At 41.6% G+C, this 21440-nt stretch overlaps 1 protein-coding gene across 9 annotated transcripts in view; it reads left to right on the top strand.

Annotated features, from left to right (window-relative positions):
* NEDD4L (NEDD4 like E3 ubiquitin protein ligase) overlaps window positions 1-21440 on the top strand; it is a 140227-nt gene that overhangs the window by 57625 nt on the left and 61162 nt on the right. For 4 of the 9 annotated variants that reach the window (XM_027446452.3, XM_027446450.3, XM_027446449.3 and 1 more), the window contains 3 exons: window positions 7063-7144; window positions 11821-11859; window positions 13531-13584. In XM_027446452.3, coding sequence (XP_027302253.1) covers window positions 7063-7144; window positions 11821-11859; window positions 13531-13584 — 175 coding nt within the window. Of the gene's footprint in view, window positions 1-1642; window positions 1664-7062; window positions 7145-11820; window positions 11860-13530; window positions 13585-14710; window positions 18195-21440 lie in introns of those variants that run through there. The other 5 variants (XM_005023374.6, XM_005023373.6, XM_021275034.4 and 2 more) reach the window with 4 other exon arrangements.

Genomic DNA, 21440 nt, shown 5'->3' with positions numbered 1-21440 from the left:
TATAACTGTGGTTACCAGGAGTGCCATATAGGTTTTTTACATAATGCTTTCTTCAGGAATGAACTTTTCTCCCTTATAAAAGTCAAGAAAATAATACTCTGTCTTAATGCCCCCACCTCCCCTCCTTTTTATCCATCAGTTTCAGGGTGAAGAGATCTGCTGAGGACAACTTGAAACTGATCAAAGTCTGCTTTCTGTGCACAGAAGCTTCCTATAACCTACTTTGTTGGTTTTCCTCAGTAATCTTAGCAGGTGTCTTTATTTTTGACTCTTCTGTGATCTGGATCGTCAGGATTTCCCTTCTTTAACACTTCTACAAATTCTGCTGTTAAACAGATGCCTGGTATTTCCTCTTGTCTTCACATATATTTCATTCCACTTCATTGATACAGTATCTGATCTGTACAAAGGTGCTGTGAAAAGTATTTGTCCTTGTGCAGATTTTCCTTGAACAGTTTTATAGATCTTCATGCTATTACCTAATAAATCCATTGGTTTGCCTTGCACTTTGCCATTGTAAAGCTCCTTCAGTGCTTGCTTCTACTACGCCTTTGACATGTAGTGTCTGTTCTCTGGGATACGTTTTCATATTTCATTTTGTTATTGTAGCTGTGTTACTAATTATGGATCTGCTTCTTTCCTTGTCCTCCCATCCTTCGGTATCATCACCTGTTTGCTCAGTGTGTACTTCTATTATGCCGGCTCTCCAAGAAGTCTCAACCAGTCTGTCTCCTTTTACTTTGCGTGTTTAGTGTTTCCTGGTAGAGGTACTGCTCTCAGGAAGTTCTGTTGTGCTACTTCCATGCATGTCTCTCATCTGCTCTGTGATAAGATTTATTAATAATCAGGAATAAGAGACCAACATCATTCTGTAGGTATTAACCTGTGTCCCTCTATTTGGGACACACTGTTTTTAGCTGCCTGAGGCCTGGTGTGGCTGAATGTGCTCGTGGTGGCTGAGGAAACCTGCTGGTACTACCTGGCAGCTGTAGAGATAAGGAGCAGCAGACTGCATTTTACTGATGCAGACAGTTGGTTTGGTTTTGCTTGACACCCTGCCAAATTCCATCTGGTTCCAGGCGTGTCTTTGTCACCAAGGGCCACGAGTGCTGAGAAGCGCAGGGAAAAGAGGCATGCAAGAGGTGAGGTAAAGCAGACTCAGGGTGAGTTACAAAATCTTGGGCAGGCACCCTTATTACAGGGCCACTACTGGTCTAGTCAGTGTCTTTTCCACATCCCTGTTTTTGGGGCTGGACACAGCCCAGGCATGCGTGCAGAGCACATGTGGGCACATCATCACTTCCTTACTGAGTACCAGAAGCTTCTGGTGCATGAGCACAGATTATTGTAGAAAAGACAGCTCTGAGGTTTAATTATGCAATGGATTAATTATGCAACAGAAGCTCGGGGCGTGTGTTGTGTGTTTTTTTTTTAGGGTTTTTGTTTGTTTGTTTTACTAAGTGGAGGTCTTCCTAATGAACATTAACGATTTGAGTCACTTCTGACTTTTCCTGGTTGAACAGATTCTAATGCCAGGAAGAGAGATGCAAACTACAACTTATTGGCAGGGACTACGTTTAACATTATTATGCAGCAAACCCCGCGGAACGCTTGAAGGTAGTGGAATGAATGGTTTCCTCCTTTCCCACTGTAGCTGAATACAGTAAGTGCTCTCTAGTAACGGTTTTGTTGTATAACAAATGCAGAGTTATTAGAAATTTAACAAGACGTTGTTGAATAATAAGCACTTTTCTTGGCCACAAGAATAGAAAAGTAGTGTGTTTGTCAAACATTTAAAAATGTGTGTTTTTTCCCTGGAATTTAATTTTTCAAGATGGAATCGGGTGATTGACAATGAAAAGGCAGATTATAATATAAATTACTTTTGATGGATTTTATTTGAATGTTATACAAGCACAGGTTTCCTGGCAGGTAGTCTCTAGTTTTCTGTAACCCTTTGGGTATGATTAATGTTGAATCCTATAGGGCTGTGTAAGTGTCCTTGCTCTGATAACAGAGCTCTAATTCTGCAGGCATTTCAGGCAAATGAGACTTTTAGTTTGTGGATGTGAAACCCGTGTATTTCGTCAGGATCTTCTGAATTACAGGCAGTTAAAAATTAGACTGCTTATTTGTTTGTTGCAATCTGAGCCAGACTCTAAGTAACAAGTTTCTTAAAAGCTTGACTTTGTAACTTATTTATAGACTTCCAAACACCAGAAGTTTAATATTAGTCAGATATATTCTAGTCAACAAGAGTTTATGTAACTGCGATGTAAAGAATTGCCTGATTATATTTATGACTGTTGGAAACTCTGTTGTGTTACTTGGGAAATTTGTCGAAGAATGCTCCCAGTGCCGCACGGTTGGCTTGCTGAAACACGTGCTGCTGAGGAGCCAAATGTAATAAAGTGCTTGGAAACCGGGGAGTGGCACCAACACGGCAAGGAGGAGAAGAAAGGGGTTAAATCTGCTGGATTAAGGAATAAATTGCAGTATAATTACTCAGACTACACAATAATATTTTTTCAATTTTAAAAACAAAGCTAGTCCATTGAGCACCTGTACCCTTTAAAATATTGAATATTGAAGTGTTTTAACATTTTCTGTGTAGATGTTGATCTAAATTAACAAGCAGTGTGCAGTCTGATCTGGAATTTTACAGCTGGGGCAGGGACTTTGCTAATTTCAGCTCTGGCTGAAATAGGCTGGGTACAGAGCCCTTAAACCATCGGTGGGAGGGAACAAGCATGAACTGTGCACATGTGTTTTTAAAAACTGGCTGGGATCGGCGAGTCCTGATGCTTTTATTTGGGTATGACTGTAAGACCGGAGGGAGCCTTAGAAGGTCTCTGGTCCAGCCTTGCCCCCAGAGCAGGGTTAGCTCTGGGATCACACCAGGTTGCTCAGGGCTTTCTCTAGTCAAGACCTCCAAAGACGCAGGCTTTACAGTTGCCCTGAGCCCCCGTGACACTGCTGGAGTCCTCTCTATGAAGTAGTGTCCCCGTATATCCAGCCTGCATCTCTCTGCGTTGGTGCCCCCTGGATAGCAGCCCCGTGCTTCAGCAAAAGGCCTGCCCCCTGCTTTGGGTACCAGCACGTGGGCTGCTTGAACAGTGCGGTGCTGTGGGAGCTCGAGGGAGCAGCGCTCTGCAGAGTGAGCAGTGCGCCTTGTTTGCTTGACCCACTGTCACATCATGCGCCCGAACGTGCCAGCTGATGTGCGCACAAAAGCGTGTTTCAGGGCTTTGTGTTGAGAGGCCTGCTGCCTAAAAGCATTAGCAGATCACTGTGGAGAATTACAAGTGTGTGGGAAACAATAAATGACAAGCTTTTATTGTGTGTGCTTGACCACTTGAGTTGGCTTAATCCTGGTCATGGTGACTGCCTTGGAAAGCCTGCATGGGTTGCTTTGTGTCCGTGCTGCCTGTTGGCATGAAAAGTGGGCCTGGTAAAGTCACAGGGAAAAGGGCCAGAACGATGCACTGCGGGCTTAATGACATGGAAATGACCAACGTGCAGTGTTCTCAGCATCTTGGGATTCACGTTCTTGTCTCAAGTGCATGCCCTGTCCAGGTGTATTCAGGATCTCTACCGACCAGAACTGAATGGATAAACTGAAATTGCAAAACAAAGAGTTTTTAGTTGGGACAGAGATGTGAACACCACATTGGGTTTGGGGGCAATTCTGTTTCAGTGGAATCTGTAGGAATCTGAGGCAGCTCCAAATCTTCATATGAAGCTGGGCAATTACATGCGGGTGCCGCAGCCCTGGCCCAGGCTGCCCAGAGAGGGGCTGGGGGCTGCTTTTTTTTTTTTTTTTTTTTTTTTTTTTGCTTATAAAAGATTTTGGTTTAGTTTGCTTTTCATCTTGTTCAGTATCTGAGAACAGGTGTTCTAGCGCTGAGTCCATATGGTTGTGTTTTCACGACCAGAGTATTTGCATAGGTTTTGCCAGCAGTTACTTTTTGAAAATAGTGCCACAGCCTCGTGTGTTTTCATTATGGAGTCGTTTAAGTACCCCTGATATCCTCTGCCCAGAAATACTTCTTTTTTTTTTTTCTTTTTTCCCTAGTTTTGGCAGGCAGCCTTAGAGTTCAATAGAAAGAGCCTTCATTTATGATGAACAGGAGTTTAAATGGTATGTTATAGGAGTACACCAACATGTTGATATTGAATATTGAAAAAAGTTAATGCACAGGAGTCTTGATCCTTGTTTTCTGTGGATGCAGAAGACACCCACGGCCATGGTTTGGGAGGTACGTCTGTTCTGTGAGCTCCCGGCTCAGCGTGACTGCCCCGGTGTAGCAGCAGCAGGCAGGGTTGAGGTGATCTGCTGCACGCTGGGGCTGAGTTAGCTGGAGCTGCCACGTGGTGGGAGAAGCAGAATAGGCTGCAACGTTTCTTATCGGCAGCTACTTCTAAGTGGAGAAATGAAGTGGTTATAAACTCAGTGCTCTTTGGTATCTCTTACTTACGTCCTCCTATTTTCTGATGGAGCAAGCAGAAGTGAGCGTGGCAGTTATTCGGGTAGCCAAATCCTTCTGGGAGACTTTGGCTGGGAAGCTGCAGTCTGTGCCTGGGATGCTGTCCGTGCCGCTGTTGCTCGGTGAGTTTGGTGCTCTTATCCTCACTTCCAGTGCCACAAAAAGCTTTCCTTACACAGGAAGCTTCATGGTTCTTTAGGACAGATGATGGGTTCAAAGGAGAGGAAAAAAATGTCAACTGTCAGATCTGTTGAGGCAGCTGCAGCTTCCCAGGCTGTGAATGAAGTGCTCGATTTAGCAGCAGGTAACGCAGGCAGCGTGACTGAGGCCGCTTCCTCTGTAAGCTGTCAGCAAATCCCATCAGTCACAGCCTCTGGATAAGAAACTTGTGGTGGATCTCAGCTCTTTCATCCTTTACTTTTTATTTGTGTCCTTATGCTCTTTTTAAGTTTGCTTGTTTATTTTTAAATGCTTGTTATTATTTTTTTTTTAAAAAAAAAAAAAGCTTAAAGACCAAAACCAAGCTGGCTCTGCATTTCATGTGGCTTAGAGATGTCTCTACCAAGGGCTGTTTTCTATCTGTTTGCAATGTTTAATTTGACAAAGTCAGTCAGGTAGACTTTAGAAAACATTAAGATGACTTTAGAAAAGGGAAGGGCAAGGAAAGGGGAAGAAACTCCTCTGCCCTTCCTCTTGATGCTCTTTCCCACCTCTGCTGTGCCTTCTGTCTCTCCTGAAGCAGCAGCTACTAGCATGCCTCCACTGGACCGAGCCACAGTGCTGACTGGGCTGAGAGGTGACCTCCTTCTCCTTTCCCCCCAACAGCTGCTTTTGACTCGAATTCTTCCTCTCACCTATACCCGTGGGTAGCTCCACCCGGAGGTGTTCCCCACTGAAGATGGGGGCAGCACAAGGGCCAGAACAAGGAGCTGGGGCAGAGCTGGGTGCACTGCTGGGCAGGCTCACAGCACTTCGGCATCTGTCAGGCTACGTGCTTTTTTTAAGAAGTGATTGCCCATGAGTAAATAGCTGTAAAGATCTAAGCGTTCAGATAAACTCCCAGCTCGCATTCAGGAGTGGAAACTTGTACAGTTCATTGGCTGTTTTAGAGCAGGCTGAGGGGTCAATAGTTCAGGAAAGGCTAAATTTTCTTACTCAGTTTTGTAAGAAACCTGTTTTTCCCTTGTTAAACAAACAAAAGTCTTGCAAAAAAAAATCTGTAGTAGAAGTTGGATATTTTGAAGAAATGGTGTTAACTCTGGTCTATCAAAGCTGAAAAGCGTATGATTTACTTCGATGAACGTCTGGTTTCTGCTGCTTCTTGTAATAGGGTATTTCTCAGTAAATATAGGTGGCATGGTACATTAAGCAATTCCGAGTGGTGGTAGCATTTCTTTTTAATCACCGTGATGCTTTGTTTCCTGTCAGACCTTGGCGCTCAATGATGAATTTAATTGCAGTTTAAGTAGGTGCATTTATGTGCATCAACAGATACGATAAACCTGCACAACATCTTGTTTATTCGTATGTTATTTTCACTCTGCAGTGTTATTTTCCAAGTAAATTGAACTCCTAGTATAATGAACACTCAAATGCTGATTATTCTTTAGTAATACTGACAAAAAATTATTTTTCAGTTTTATGAAGTATCAGAGATGTATTTGAGAGAGTCTCTGCAAGTCTGAATGAATTAGTTGGTAATCTCAGCGTCTGCTGCCTATCCTTTCTTCAAAAGCTTTAGATTGCTGCATCCTTGAACTCCCCCTTCTTCTAGAATGCTCTTCCTTGCGGGAAGAGAAGGTGCTAGGAGGCTGTACCGTGCAAGAGGTTACTGCTCTGTGGTAGTAGTGCTACTACCCTATACTGGCAGCTACTGTCTCCCTGCTGAGAGAAATTAGGAAATGCAGATTTGGAGGACAGCAAACCTGCAGCACAGTGACAGGGATGAGCAGCTTGGTGAAGGCAGTGACTTCCTTTAGTGCCACAGCCTATGTCTGAAAGACATCTGACATACAGAGCTGTATGGCCTCTGGAATATGCACGTCTCATTCCTTAATTCCTTCTCCTTCAGATAAGAGGAAGGGAGCGGGGGGGAAGAAAATATGAAGCCAGACTCATCTGTGCTAGCTGCTACAATGCTGTGGACAAGACCCGTCCCCAAATAAATTTCAACAGGATTAGCTGTAGCGGTGGTTCTGCTTGCTGCTCTGCAAAGCTTAGAATACCCCATGGCTGCAAATTTGATGGTCACTATGCTTCATCGTGTTTAGAAACAGTATTTGAAGGGAGACTGAATCATTTGCTAGTGCTGGTGGGCAGAACTTGTGGACAAACAGCACGTGCTTGCATACAGCAATGGGAGAAAGTTGCAAGTTAATGCTGTGGTCAGTATGGAAGTCAGCATATTCAAACACATCTTTTAAGTGTTTCCGTAGCTTGTTACAGTAAATTGGTTTCAGTAAAAACACTTCCTCAAACTATTTAGCTGTTATTGTTATCCCATTAAATGACAAACTTACATTGAAATTACATTTGGCTGTGAAATTCCCATTAAATGTGACCTCTTCTTTTGCAGTGACCCCTACGTGAAACTTTCCTTGTATGTAGCAGATGAGAACAGAGAACTTGCCCTGGTGCAGACAAAAACTATTAAAAAGGTATGTATATACTTCTTTATTTCATTGTTTTGGAGACACTAAGAACACCTGAACCTGTTTCTGTAATGTGATACAACACTTAACTTGTCACGTACATGTATAGAAACCCAATAACCCATTCTTCTTTCAAACCAGAATGAGAAAACAAAGGCATGCGAGTTCAGTGCGTGTGATCTGTTGTTGTTTCATAATAGCATTTTTGCATATATTCTTTCTGTAAAATACCTTCTTTATAGCCTGTCTAGCTTAGTTTTGCGTAAAGTTTGTGAGAAAAACACTAATTTTTCTGAAAAGCAGTACCAAGTTAGCTGGTGTAGTAACAACATGGATTGTGACATTTTTTGTTTCCTTAAATAAGTTCAAGATTTATAGCCACTTCTATGTAAGTATGTGGGAGGTTTTCTTATGATTCCCATACCTCATTTTTGTAGAAGGCAGGGCATGCTGTCATGCCCTTTTGTGGGACACGTTTGCACAGGCCTGCCTCCTGGTCCTGGAGTCATATCAATGGAAAACACGTAGGCTAGATAGGTCGCTTGCAGGCTGCATAATACCTGGCTATAATTGTGCTATAATATCAAATGGTGTGTTCTCTCTGAAGTGTGGGATTGATTTTGTTTTATTATGGAACATCAGTATTCATAAGAAACCGTTACATCAGTATCTGTGTACTGAAAAATCTTTCTTACATTGCAAAGGTTACACCCTACTGACAGCCTGTGCATTAGCTTTTGGGGGCTTGTTTGAAAATGGATGCTTCAGCATTCCTGAAAAATGATGGCTTTCATCCTGTCACAGCCAAGTCCGGTCCTTGTAGCACTTGTTTGTTCTCCTAAAATAGCATGGCAACTTCTGCTAGCTGGCAAATGCCTGTAGGTGGGAGAAAGATTCTGATCTTTCACCTTTCGCTTGAGTGGAAGGAAAGACTTTGAACACGAGGTGGTGTGAATTGCGATGGGCTGGATGACCTCCAGAGGTCCCTTCTGACTTCAGCTGTTTTGTGACTTTGGATGAAATGCAGGACTGTTGTGATGGCAGAGGGGATGTGGGACAGGTCATGGAGGTGCAAGGGTCCTTTGGCTTGGGGGAGAGATGCTTTGTAGCAAGTCCATGCAATAGGGGTGGGGAGGTGAGGAAGTGTGGCATGGATAAGGCTTTTTTTTTCCCCTGGCTTTGTAGGAAAAGATGGTGATCACATCCAGAGCTTTATTAAATGTCTCATTTCTTCCAGTAGCAGTGCACTTTTTCTTGGGGTGTTACAGTCAAAGCAGATTGCCTTATGTTTTTTTTTTTTTCTTACTCGGATACCATTGCCTGTATTTGGAAGGGTGTTGCTAGTGTAAAAGCATGAGTACTAAAGAGATGGCATATTTGGCTCCTAAATGCCTGAAAATTGGTGGCTATAGAAGTGTAGTGCAAAAGTTACAAGCAGTTGAAATAAGAGCATTGGCTTGGAAATAAGGTTATAATGTTATTGCTGAAATGATAATTACCACCTTTGGATGTGTGTGACAGGTAGGAGAATAAGAGCTTCTGAGAAGGCTACCATAAATAAAAGCTGTAGTGAAGTTGCAAAAGCATTGTGTTGTTTCTCTGAGGGAAGGTGGTAAACTCAGGGATCCTTGTGCTGCCCTAGGAAGGAGAAAAAGGACAGTGTTTGCCTGCACTTGGACTTCTGTGCAGAAGGCTGAGGGCGAGATGATGATGATGTACTCTTAGGATTGCATCTGCCTTCTTTCACTGTTTCTTGTAACTGTCACTTAGTCTGGACTCTCCCGGTTGTTTCCGTAATAGTAATGTTAACTCATCCTTGGAAACTTCTCGTCAGTCATTTCATTATTGAATTGTTGAATTTCATCTTGTCTGCCCTCTGAGCAGTTTTCTTCCTATGCAACATACAACTTGTGTGTTTATTTCATGAATAGCAAACGTGTAGGTCGTCTTCATTTTGAGTTGCATTTATTAAGGAAAAAATATTGAACAAAGTCACTCCCAGGAGTGATTTTGAAACACACTGCTGATTATCTCCTACTCTGCAGCTTTTAATGTGATGGCATCTAACCCTTCACCTCTTCCTTATTTTTCTACTCATTGTTGTCTTCCTCACTCGAACAGGTAAATTTCTGTGTGCACTGGCTTGCAGGAGTGCTTATAAGAAGGCATAAGGGACTGCAGTTTCCCCTTTTTATTCTTCTTTTAAATTACCAGCGCAGTTATCTGATAGGTGTCCTGCTGTACAGCTGGGCCTAGCCTCCTGAAGTGCTTAGTTACAGCCAAGCAGGATTAAACCTACAATGTTTCCTTACTCCGCAGAAATAAAGTTACCAGGGAAGAGTTTTGGATGCATCTGTCGTGATGTAGGGATGTTGAATTTCTGAGGCTGTTTGTTTTGGTTTACCTCCCTCCACACGTCTAGTTAGTCCAGCTGTGGCGTTTGAAAGCCTTGCGTTTCCTTTTGGAGCTTTGTTTTGAATGACTCTCTAGAAGTGCTCTTTTGCTCTCCTTCTGTAGTAAAAGAACTCTTTGCCATTTTTAAGCTGCTCAGTATGACCTCTTCAAAATTTTTGCTACTACTCAGCGTGTGATTTCACATGTCAGTTCTTTCAAAAGTCCAGATGAAGACTATTCAGTTTCCTTGATTTGACTGTGTTGAGCTTTGAAGACTCCAATTCTACTTCAGTTGTGACACCAGTGTCTTCCTACTGAGCCCTGTTAGCTTTCTGCCTTTACCATAGTGTTAAACACACAATTTCCTACATCTAAAAGTGTTGGGTCTCCCCTGAGAGCTTCATTGCTTAGTAGCATCTCTTCTTTCTTTTCTTGTTCTCTTTTTATTTATATGGTTGAAGAACTTTCTTTGTGTTTGTTCTAATATCCTGTGGAAGATCTAACTCAGCTTGACTCTTGGCAGTTCTTTATCTCCACAATACTTGCCCTTTTTAGGATATAGCTCTTTTTGCTGATGAGTCTTTTTGTTGTTGTTTCCCTGCTAATATCCTTTCTGAAGTGGTTATTCATCCATTTATTTCTGGAGACTTTCTTTACAAGTGGTTTTCTCCTTTGCTGTGATTCTAGTGTTTGCGCTTTCTGACTTGACCTATCAGTTGTTGTATTTGTAAAGGTGGTAACAGTCACCAGTTCATTTACTAAAGCTTGTGCTTCCTAATACATCACACGTTCCCTGAAATTTGTAATTGTGGTTAAGTGGCATTCAAAATCATTGCATTATTGATCGGTAGTAGTGCCCTCAAATTTAGTTGCTAAATTACATGCAAAGGCTCTGTTGCCAAGAGCAGCCACAGTGAATGAATACAAATATTTGAAACATAACATTTTCCTATATTGCTTCATCGTTTGAGTGAATACATCTTTGCCCATATAGTACAAAAAAGAAAAATAAAAAGCTGAAAGTGTCTCTGCCCCCTATTCCACCACTGTGATCGCTGGTTGTTTCTTTTGTGAAATGTTTTCCTGCCCCAAATCAGAGAGTTGTTCAGGATCCACATCTAACGTGAGTACAAACCTTAACCACCTGCATAACCACTTATAAAGGTTTAGAGGTTGAAAATTTTTATTACATCTTTCTTTTTGTAGAGTTATTTCACTTTCTCTTTCTATAGTTCTTAAATCTTCTGGAACAAGGTTTTTAAGCTTCAGTATTTGATTATCAGTTGTACAATATGTGTATATGTGTGTCGGGTTGAGATCCAGCCCACGCTGACAGGGGAAGGGGCTTTATGAGAGTCAGCATTGCGTGGCACCCGAGCGCATGCTGAGCTGTGCACTGACTCACGTTTCCTTAGCGCACAGAAGTGCGTGAGCCACTGTGTCCTGGACGTGATAGATCTATTGCGTCTATATCGAGCAGTTCGAGAGAAACAACCAAGATTGTCCTTCTGCTCTAATAAAATTTTGGTGGGTGTAGAGCCAACTCCTACCATCAGCTCTTCTGGTAAATCTCTGCTGTGTGAGAGAATGAGGGAATGGTTTGGCAAGAAAACAAAGCCATTGGACATATCGTACTAGATTTTAAATTTATCCAAATCTGAAGTGCACAAATTGTTAATGTTTGTAGTTCTAGATTTTTAAACTTCAATTTATGATTTCATGCTTGAGCTCCGTTCAGATTGCAAATGAAACACATTTTATTCTGAATGTCTTATTCAAATGATTAAATTGAAACTATAATCCTCCAGTCTTGGAGGAGATTAAGAAGAGTACAGTACCTGTTCAAAGGACACAACCTTTCCTTTTGTTCTCTTTCTTTTTAATCTATATAATGTGACTGCCCTTATCTTTGCAATACTAATGTTGACCTTGTGTTTAAAAAATGCGTATTTTTTGTCTTGATGTAAATAAATGTGGAGAATGAAATATCTGAAGGTTTTGTTTCTGTAGATTTCCAGTGATTTCCCTTTTACTCACAGAACAGCATTTATGCTTAATATCTATTTTCGGATCATCTGACTCAAATATCCTCCCACATGTGGTTTACTCAGTAGAGAAGTTCTAAATCATTTGACAGCAATATTTTTATTTGCATTATTTTGTTATGACATGCTATTTTCTCTCCTTGTTTTTTTCCTAGAAAATTGTGATTTGCATGCACATTTCAATAATTGCTAAAGTGCAAACCTTAGGAGATCTTAGTGTGTTAATGTTAATTTCTTTTACAGACACTGAATCCAAAATGGAATGAAGAATTTTATTTTAGAGTAAGTTTCCCTTTACTTGCAGTTATTATAACGTGTATGATTTATCACGTGGTGTTTTATAAGGTTGGGAAGAAGCTTGTTGTCGTTGTGCATGTTTTCTTAAAAAAAAAAAATAATAAAAAAAAATGCTTGTCCTGATCTTTGCTGTGGTCTTAAAATGTTAGTGTGGTGGCAAATTATCAGAAATATTTTAGGGAACTGTAGGAAATTCAAGCTATCATGGCTAAAAATAATGAAATACAAATGTAGAGAAGGAATACTGAAAAAGTAATTTATCGTGACCTTCATATTACTTGCCAAAATAAATCAAAATATGCTTTTTTCTTGTAGTTTACTTCTATCTATTTAGATCTTTCTTAAAATGAGTTAAGTTTGTTTCACCAAAAACTGTACGATACAGTTTCCTTAGTAGGTGAGTTCTCATCAGAAGAAAAAACAACTTCATATTTGAAAATGAGAAAGGAGGGGGTTAAAATTGTTATTATCAGAACCAACATAGTATAAATGAGAAGGATGATAACTTTATTTACTTGCTGAAAGTATTTTTCTGAGGAAGAATGGCTTAATTTTACTGCAGCTGTAGCTTTCACAAAAGGAGGTTAGGTAAAATTTCAGTGGTTTAACATCTAATCTTAAACAGCTGCTTGAGAACAGATGTTGTCATTGTAGATTGTTAGAAATGGGTATCCTGTCAAACTTTGTTTATAGCCCTAGCACTTGACTGTCCTGCTAATAAGATCATTTAAATAGTTCCCACCAATATTATTGCTAATACACATTTTTTTGAGGTTTGAACAGAATTTTGACTTTTAAACATGTACCGAGTAGTTTTTCTAGATTGTAACTGGTTAATAAATATTTAAATCTCTGAAAATTGTCTTTATCTAATGTTTCCATTTGTGTAATAACTCATGAGTGGGAAATACGGACTCAGAGTTGCTTCTTTAAGCTGTGCAGAGTCAATAGGAACTGTCTTGACACTAAGTTCATTTTGACTGCCTGGAGGCTTTCCATCTTCATCCCAGTGGTCCTTGATAGTTGCATCCCCTCCTTGCAGAGGTGACCCCAGCAGCTGCCCGCAGTGCAGCTGGGCTTCAATACTGTCATTTTACCACAAAGTTGCTACCTTAAGAGAGCCTTCTATGGCAGGGTTCAAATGCATTGCCCATAGCATAGAGGACAAATTACATAGAGATGACCATTATGGCGATTGCACAGGGAAGGGGAGAGAAAGGAAGCTCTGCAGGTGTTGTGGATGAGGCGAGCTGTGCCGCTGTGCTCGCCACCGAGGTCCCTGCGTGCGGCACAGACTGAGGTATACCTGAGGGGGAAGCTGCTGGGGTGCTGCCCTGGGACATCTCCAGACTGCTGTCAGCCTGCGTGCAGCTTGGCCTCTCTTCAGAGCTGTCTGTAGACAGAGAGGCGTGGTAGCTGTCCTGCACTGAGCACAGTAAATAAGAGCCTTGAATATTCCCTGGTAGGCTGGGTCTAATTGCCGTAGGGTTTAGAAACAAATTGTTTGAGTGCTCCAGTTTAAGTAAAACTAAAAAATTCCCTAAGACCTGTTAGTCCTGTTCTGTTTGCCTTGGTTTAATCGTTGTATGAACTAGCACCCATATAGTGTTGTTATCAAGTGAATAAACCTAAAGTGATATTTTAATTTTCTCACAGGTAAACCCAACCAATCATCGTCTCCTGTTTGAAGTGTTCGATGAAAACAGACTGGTGAGTGCTCCTTCATTGTTTCACTGATCACAGCTGTGTAACGTGAATGGCAAGAACACAGCACATCCTAATGGGGTATTTTTGTCTGTACATTGGTGTGCTGGGCAATACAGGTTAAAGCATAAAAAATGTCTGTTTTATGGACAAATGGAACATTACACACAGGAGTACTCTGCTGGCTCAGAACACTCTTAAGCCATATTCTGACAGTGGAAGCCACATCGGATTCTTCCCTAGGCTTCTCTAATGTAAACTGATAAGCAGTCCCAGCTCTTTTAGTCACTTACAAAGCAGCTGCTTCATCCTCTGATCATTTTAGTGTCTATTTCTTGTACCTTTTAATACTTCTTAATCCTTTTTTGGGATGTGGTAACCAGAGCACCACTTAAGACTCAAGAAGCGGGTGCATGAAGGCTCTAGGAACTGGTAAAATAATGAATGCTCTGAATTTTGCATTCAGTTCTGTCCTCAGTGACACCTGACATATTTTCAGGGTTTTTAGCCTTGAAATTCATTTTGCTGATGCAATAGTTGTTCTAGAGAAGTCTCCCCAAATGTTACTTCTTGTTCCTTCTGCTAGCTTTGTCTTCTGAAAATTGTAGCACAATTGTTTTTGTTTATGAGATGAGGTATTACATTTCTTGGTTGGGAGCAGTACGATCTCTACTAAAATTGGTTGCCTTATGAAGATAAGGATCAGTGTTGTGAAGGTCTTTTTACTCTAAACAAACATAATATGGAAATATCAATCTCCAAAAATATGTTCTTTTTCTCTGTATTCCTATTAAATATAGAGCAAAGAAAAATAAAAGTTAAAATATTCTGGGGGAAAAAAGGACTCAGTGAAACAATACTATTTTGTATTTTCACCCCTTTAGGGTGAAGTAAACTGACAAAATGTAATAATAAATCTGTGACAGCATGTATGTAGACTGGGCTGACTGAGTGTATTTCTGCAATGATGATCATAATGAACATTTGCACTATCAAAACTCCTATGCCTTTTGAAGTTAAAGGAGATCACCGGTCAGTTCTTCGTGGCTTTAAGGCACCGTGCTGCCAGCGGATGCAAACAACACTGAAGCAGCAATCCTGTAACCATAACTGCGCGCAGGGTATGTAAGCCTGGGCTCAGGACTGCGCTGACATTCCCGCGTGGCTTGCGTGTGCCCTGGAGGATGGTTGGAATAAGTTTGTGTTGGCGTAGAGGGCAAACCTGAAACTCGTGGAAGAGGCTTCGTTCTAGCCTGCAGAGGGCAGTGGCATGTGTGGGGATGTCCATGTGTGACAGTAAAGGGGTGACAGTTCAGAAGAAATTCCAGTGTGGCTGCACAGTGACAGCTGACAAATAACAGTTCTGGTATACTCATTTCAGATACACGTTGCTTAGGATTTCCAAGTTTCTTGTATGTGGTACTGGCCTTATACTGGTACTTTCAGTACTATTTTATACTTAAACCATTTTCTGGCTGTTCTTTCTGTGATCTTGCTTCTGTAGACAGCCTTCCCTTAGGCTGTAGCCCTGGGTTTAGGAGCCATTGCTTGCCTTTCAGGTGTTCCGAACATTTGGCAAAGGAAAGCAAGTACAGTGGGATTTTTAGAGTAGCAATTTTCCATCTTATGTTTACAGAATGAGAAGCATTGAACAGATTATTTTGGCTTTTGTGTGAAATACTCATTGTGAATACTTGCATGGTTTTGGCCCCCATAAGAACTCTTTCTTCATGTCCCCAAATTATCAAAGCACTTTGTCTTTGCAGTATGTCCTTTCCTTTCTTTTCCCCAGTCAAGACAAAGAACGTATGATGCAAGCTTCATCTTCAGTGCAAAGAGACACTGTCCTTGCGTAATGTTTTACCTGGAAAATAATAATAAAAAGAAGTCAACACCTGTGCTTGCACAAGGCAATTCCGCAGAACTGTTGCTGTGTACAAGCTATTCATGGTTTTCTTCTTATTGGCTCGTAGTCTGCTTAAAACAATAGTGGATTGTGCTGTCTCTTGGCAGTTAAATCATTCTAAGCTTCCATTTCTCTTGTGATTGGTCGTTTTCTGTCTTTTGAAAGCAAGCTGCTCGCGTACAGAGGTTTAAATGTCTAGAGAGAGTATTGACCCGCCACCTACAAATTTTCAGAGCTGTTGACAAAACTGTAAAGCTTTCGAGTTCTCCCAGGGAGCAGATGTCCATGTATTTAATTGAAGATACACTGTCTCTTTTTTGTAGGTAGGCTTTTTGCTAAACACTTTCTTTTCTAGTATGTGCTAACAAGTGCTGTGCCGTGTGCATCAAATGTGAGTATCCTCAGATCACTGATTTTCTGCATGTAGGGTGTTTGTTTTGCGTTTTGGTGTATCCTGTCTGTCTGTTGTTCTTCTGAGGTCTTTTGGCTCTCAGAGAGCGTAACTGTATTCCATGCTGGCAGTCACACTCGTGGTAATATTGCTAACTTTCTCACTGGAGGCTGGCCAGCAATGGGCAGAGTTTCTGTACGGTGTTTAAGACAAATCAGTACAAAACGACATGCAACACCCGTCTCCGGTTTTCACTCGTCTTTACTGCCTGGTAAAACTAAAAAGAAACTTTATTTTCTGTCACTTTGCACATTTCTGCTGTTTTTAATGTGTGAGAAGTCTTTGGGTATGTAGGGTTGCTTTGTTTGTTGTGGATTTTTAATTATTAAAAGGGACTGAGCAGGCTAGTATAGGCTATATGACGTCCACAGGGACAATGCAAAAGCCGTGGCTTTTTAAAGGCAAGAAGTTTGTTACTAATCACGTTATGAGCACAGTTAAAATTGAAAGCATAACCGTGCTATATTTATTCATGTTCTGCCATGATAGCCGAATGCTGTAACGCACACCCAAATGTTAAGCTTGAAATATTTTTTCTTATTTGCATGTGGAGTTGACTTGCTTTTAACACTAAATCCAAGTGTTTCTGTTGCAGTTAACTTTTTGTGTGCTTTATACAAATGTGCTGTATGAATACGATGTGGTTTAGATTTATAGCAGTGCCGAGTGTGTTTGCTGCCTTAGTCAGCTGTGAGAGCTCTCCCGCTGGGGCCGGGGCCGCTCCTCTCTGATGGAAAAGGAGCAGCTGTGAAGGTGCTGTTTCAGGCTCTTGCTGGCATTAAAAAACAAAAAAAACAAAAAACAAAACCCCCACTAGCTTAGATTGGAGAGGGGGAACCAGGCCACGTGACTCCCACCATCCTACCCTATGTCACAGTGTGTAGGAGCGCTGATTGCTCTTACCCAATCATGCCTGGAATGCTGCTTGCCACTTGGGCTATTTCTGCTATCTGTCGCTATCAGTGCTGCAGTGCTAACAGTTTGGCAGATGGGACACTTTTTCTTGGAGTTTATGTCTTTGGTTTTTAACTTCTGGCAGTGCCTGAATTGTTGCTGTTCTCCCTCTCCTTTTCTTCTTTCTGTAAAACCATGGCCCATCGGCTGCGGTTTCATTTTGGCTCTGGGCGAAGCAACACAGCCCCTGAATCGGAGATCCTCGACCGGGAAAGAGAAGATGACTTTTTCATGGCATTCCACACTTTGCCAAGAAGAAACAGTCCTCACGCTTTCTCCCGACACGGAGCAGATTATGGTGGGGGCAGCGATTTTCAGGAAGTGGGCTCCTTAAAAAGGAGCACATCCATGTTTATTCCCCAGCTGCTGAACAGTATTGACGTGCGTCCGACGAGAAGCTCGTCGATGCAGATCTCTCTTCAGCGCAAAGCTGCGAGCGACTGTGCGGATGAGAGTGCAACCCTGGAATCTCCCGAGGAGACGCTTCCCTGTAAGTTCCCAGACTTCAGGGAGCATTTTGCACCCCCTGTTGAAAACCAGTCTTCCTCTCTGGGCAGTCCAGAGGTGACTCCTGAGAATTCTCCACCCAGGCTGACGGAAGAGTTAGGGCAACAGCTTAATGGAACTCTTTGCTGTAATCAGAGGATATTCTGTACTATTCCCTCCAATAACCAGAGCGAAGATGCTCCATCTACTGCCCAAGAGGATGAGACAAATGAAGCAGCTTCAGGTTTAAACATAAGCGGTGTGAGGATTCAGCATCGTGCTTCCAGTGTAGATGTGCCTCAGGTTACTCTATTACCCTTTGGATCTGAGGCTCAAAATAATGCCCCCACCCCTGAGCCCCGGCGTTGGTCTCTGCAACATGTGCCAGATATGTCAGCAAATTCAGGGAAAAAGTTCTTTGTTCTCCAGTTACAGCAACCGCAGGCAAGTGGGACCGGTGGCGAATATAACTTTGGTTTTACTGGGACAAAAGGGGACAGGTTGGTCAGGTATCCTCGGATACGGCTAGAAAGGAGTACCTCCTACCCTGTCCAGCCACGACCAGAAGAAATTAGCCCCACAGATGATGGAGTGAATTCAGAACTGCACGGAAATGGAAGGAACGGGTCAGAAATATCTAGAAGCAATTCAGTAGAGAGGATTCCTCAAGGGCAGGGATGTTTGTTTAAAATCAGACCAGATCAAAATACGAGGCAACAGCACTTCAGAATCCTTGTCACCCGTAATCCTGAAGAACAAAATCAGGTTGTTGGTAAAGATGGTCGTGGCACCCCTGGCCCTACACCAGCAAGCACCACGGTAAGTATGATGCTGAATGTACTGTGCTGGTAAAATACAGAATTGCCATACAAAGGTTTCTGAAATTGAAGCAACTGAAGGGCTTCTGTTGTTAGTGCTAGAACGTTCTGCGTTTCTCTGGAACGAGCTGCAAATCATCTCTATTTCTAATCCAACTTAACTTTGCTCTCAGTTACGATTGCATCCCATGTAATATTTTGAGATTCTAATGTCACACATTACTCAGGTCAGTGTTACATCAATTGAAAGATTTTTAAAATCAGGACATTCAAATGGCAAATTGTTTGTGTTAATTTCGCTGTCTGAGACCCTGACGCATAAAGAATTCTTCATGTGCTTTGCTTTAAAAAACAAATACTTGGATAACTTCTAAGGATAGCGTACCCATGCGTATCTCTGTTTGACTTAAAAATGTGCCCTGTAACGCTATAGGAACTAAGACTAGAAATTTTATAATTCCGATAACAATAATGACTTAGAGGTTAGAAAAATAAATATATCTTTTTTTTCTTGCTTTTGGCCTTCTGCAAATTACAAACGTGTCCTGTTTATGGTATGCCACAAGTCCTGCTCAAAGTACTATACAAGTAGCTTGGCACAACTCAGGAACTGTACTGTCATTTGTATTTGCTTTATTTTGCTTTAAGATGTCAAAATTCATCCGCTGCTTTTTTATTTTTTTTTGGTTATAATGGACAAAAACTGAAGTTTTGTGGTTTTAAGCCGTTCTTAAAAGACCAAGGCAGGAATGAAATTCAAGGGTTTAGATTAGTCATTTGCTTAAATTGCTTTACTGTGCAATTTAACACTGCCCACTTGAGTTCCTAAGCTCAGTGATGCTGTATATAGAATAGTAAGTACTCTATCTCCAGCTGTGAAAACAGATTCACTAGAGGAGATTTTGGTCTTCACTGCTTGTGTGTTCTCATTCTCCTGCGCTTTCTTTCAGTGAAATGTAGTACAGAAAGACAGCTGCTCACTGCAGAGAGGCCATATGATGACTCTGCAGCTTTCTTATAAAAAAGCTGATCATCTCAAAGCTATTCCAGTGTAACCTTTTTTAGCTCTTCAGTCACTATTATGCGTAGAAATTCACTATTATTCATATTTATGCACAGAATATTCCTAAGCATTCATTAAAAATAAATGTTAAAAATTCTCTTGCCAAAGAAATACAGGTTTCATTTCAGTTTGTTAGCTAGCAGTGTTGTTAAGTAGTGCATAGTGTCTTTTCTGCCAGCCTGAGAATGTTTCAGCAGGAAAATTTGGAATGCATGATCTCTGCTGGTTTTTCTTCATTTGAATTTCATGTATGCAATACATCAAGAGTTCTGTCTCATCCTAGAAATGTATGCCTGATTTTCCATTTCCTATTATCCAACAATAGCTGTTCACAGAGAACCACCGTAACCAATGATATAAGTAGCTGTAGTAGGTCCAACCTGGTACAAAAGTGTCAGAGATTTACAGATTTGTGCAACTCGCAGAGATGTGCCCTGTGTCTTCAGCCCATGCCTCTGCTGTGCTTCTCGTTTTCCTAAAGGACATACCCCCACAGTCACTTCTTTGATCCTCACTGTCGTAGCAATTCACATACCAAAGATGTACTTCAGTGTTTCCAGAAGAGAATTAAGAAATTTGTTCCTGCATGCTCTTAGCTTTAGTTACCATGTGAAATCAATTTAGCCTGCCATGAAGCGTGGCAGTCACGGAGGCACTCGGTCCAAACAGAGCGTGCATTCTTTAGTGCAAAACATTTCAAAAATGAAGAATTAATTGAAACATAAAGCTTCTTTGTGGTGTTTTCTCATATTTCGAGTAAGCCCAGAAGTGTTGTGGGTCGAGGTGATTGGCCAGGCAAGTTGCCATAGGAAGTGTGGGCAATGAAAACGTCTTGCTGAAAGTCTTGCTTTAGTTTGTCTAGGTATAAAACATTCCTCGGTACGGTGCGATTTCTGAGCTATCCCACAGAAGTTTGGGGATCTCTGATGCTAAGGAAGGGTGTGCCTGAAGTGTTTGTTCCGTGAAGCTGAGGGGAAAAGCCGCCATGTCCTATGGTTGTTACAGAAGGAAAAAAAAAAATCTGGACTCTTCCAGTTAAACAAGTTTGTGTGTATTTGATTGATATAGGGCCTGGGCCTGGGGCTGTACGCAGCAGCTGCTACAGCCTTATTTATCTTGAGTGAAAACATTCATGCGGGCGTCTGCAGTCCTACTGCTACCAAGTGTTTATGACCTTTCAAATATCTTGTTTTAGACAGAAGTGTTTTTGGGCAAGCAGGATGTATTTCATTACAAGTTGTTATAAAATATTAACTAAAATATGAGCTTGTGCCCAACTGTGAACATTTTTATTTGGAGGCATAGTTGGAAACTCTTTTGGCTACCGTGGTATTTTATATGTAATACAATAGACTACTGCTAAGCGTGTCTATATGCCATGGCATGTAACAAATACTAACGTTGTTTTTAATTTGGGGTCTGAGTGCATATTTGTATCTTCAAAAATCCCATATATTGGACAACTGTGTTAGAGCTCCGACAAAGGCGTCTTTGTTGTGATGAAAAAATGCAAAGCTCCCTGGCAAAATGTTGTAGTTGTAGTATTGAATTATACGTAGCTGACAAACAGAAATGGCATCTCTTGGCTCTGCTGGTCTGCATTTCGCAAGTCAGCTTTTTATTTTCCTTCCTACCTTCCTTAAAAATAATTTGAGAGTAAATTTTGTTGTGAAAGTACAGAGAATCTAATTATGCTCCTAAGAGATCAGCTGGGACTGCGGCATCTAAACCTAAAAGAGCAGCTTAGAATAAACACAGCTCAGCCAACACAAGGGGCTGAAATTCTGCAGAGTGCCCAGAAGACTTGGACGTGGGCACCTAAAGACACAGGTCCCGCTCGGGCTGATGCTGCGTGGCAATCTGGTGGTTAAGTGCCTAAAGTCTAGCTGAGATTTCCTTTTTAAAGGCAGGATTTCCTTTCTAGAAAGTGGAAGCAGTGTTGGGTGAATATACGCAGTGCACGTGGTGGCTTTCATACAGGCTCTGTGTGAAGTGGCTAAAAAGTTCATGTTCGGTATGTGGGACACGATGGAGTCAAGGAGCTGGGACTGCTGCTCCTCTGCTGATGCCTCTCCAGAGGCTTGGAGCATCCACTTCCCTGCCTTGTTCTGCACGTGCTCCTTGGCTGTTCAAAACCTCGTGCTTCTGTTGATACCCTGGATGCTGGTGATTGGTTTAATGAAA

Source organism: Anas platyrhynchos, chromosome Z, assembly GCF_047663525.1.
Source record: "Anas platyrhynchos isolate ZD024472 breed Pekin duck chromosome Z, IASCAAS_PekinDuck_T2T, whole genome shotgun sequence".
NCBI lineage: Eukaryota > Metazoa > Chordata > Aves > Anseriformes > Anatidae > Anas > Anas platyrhynchos.
The sequence above is the reverse complement of the archived record's forward strand: the minus strand, read 5'-3'. Positions and strand labels throughout refer to the sequence as shown.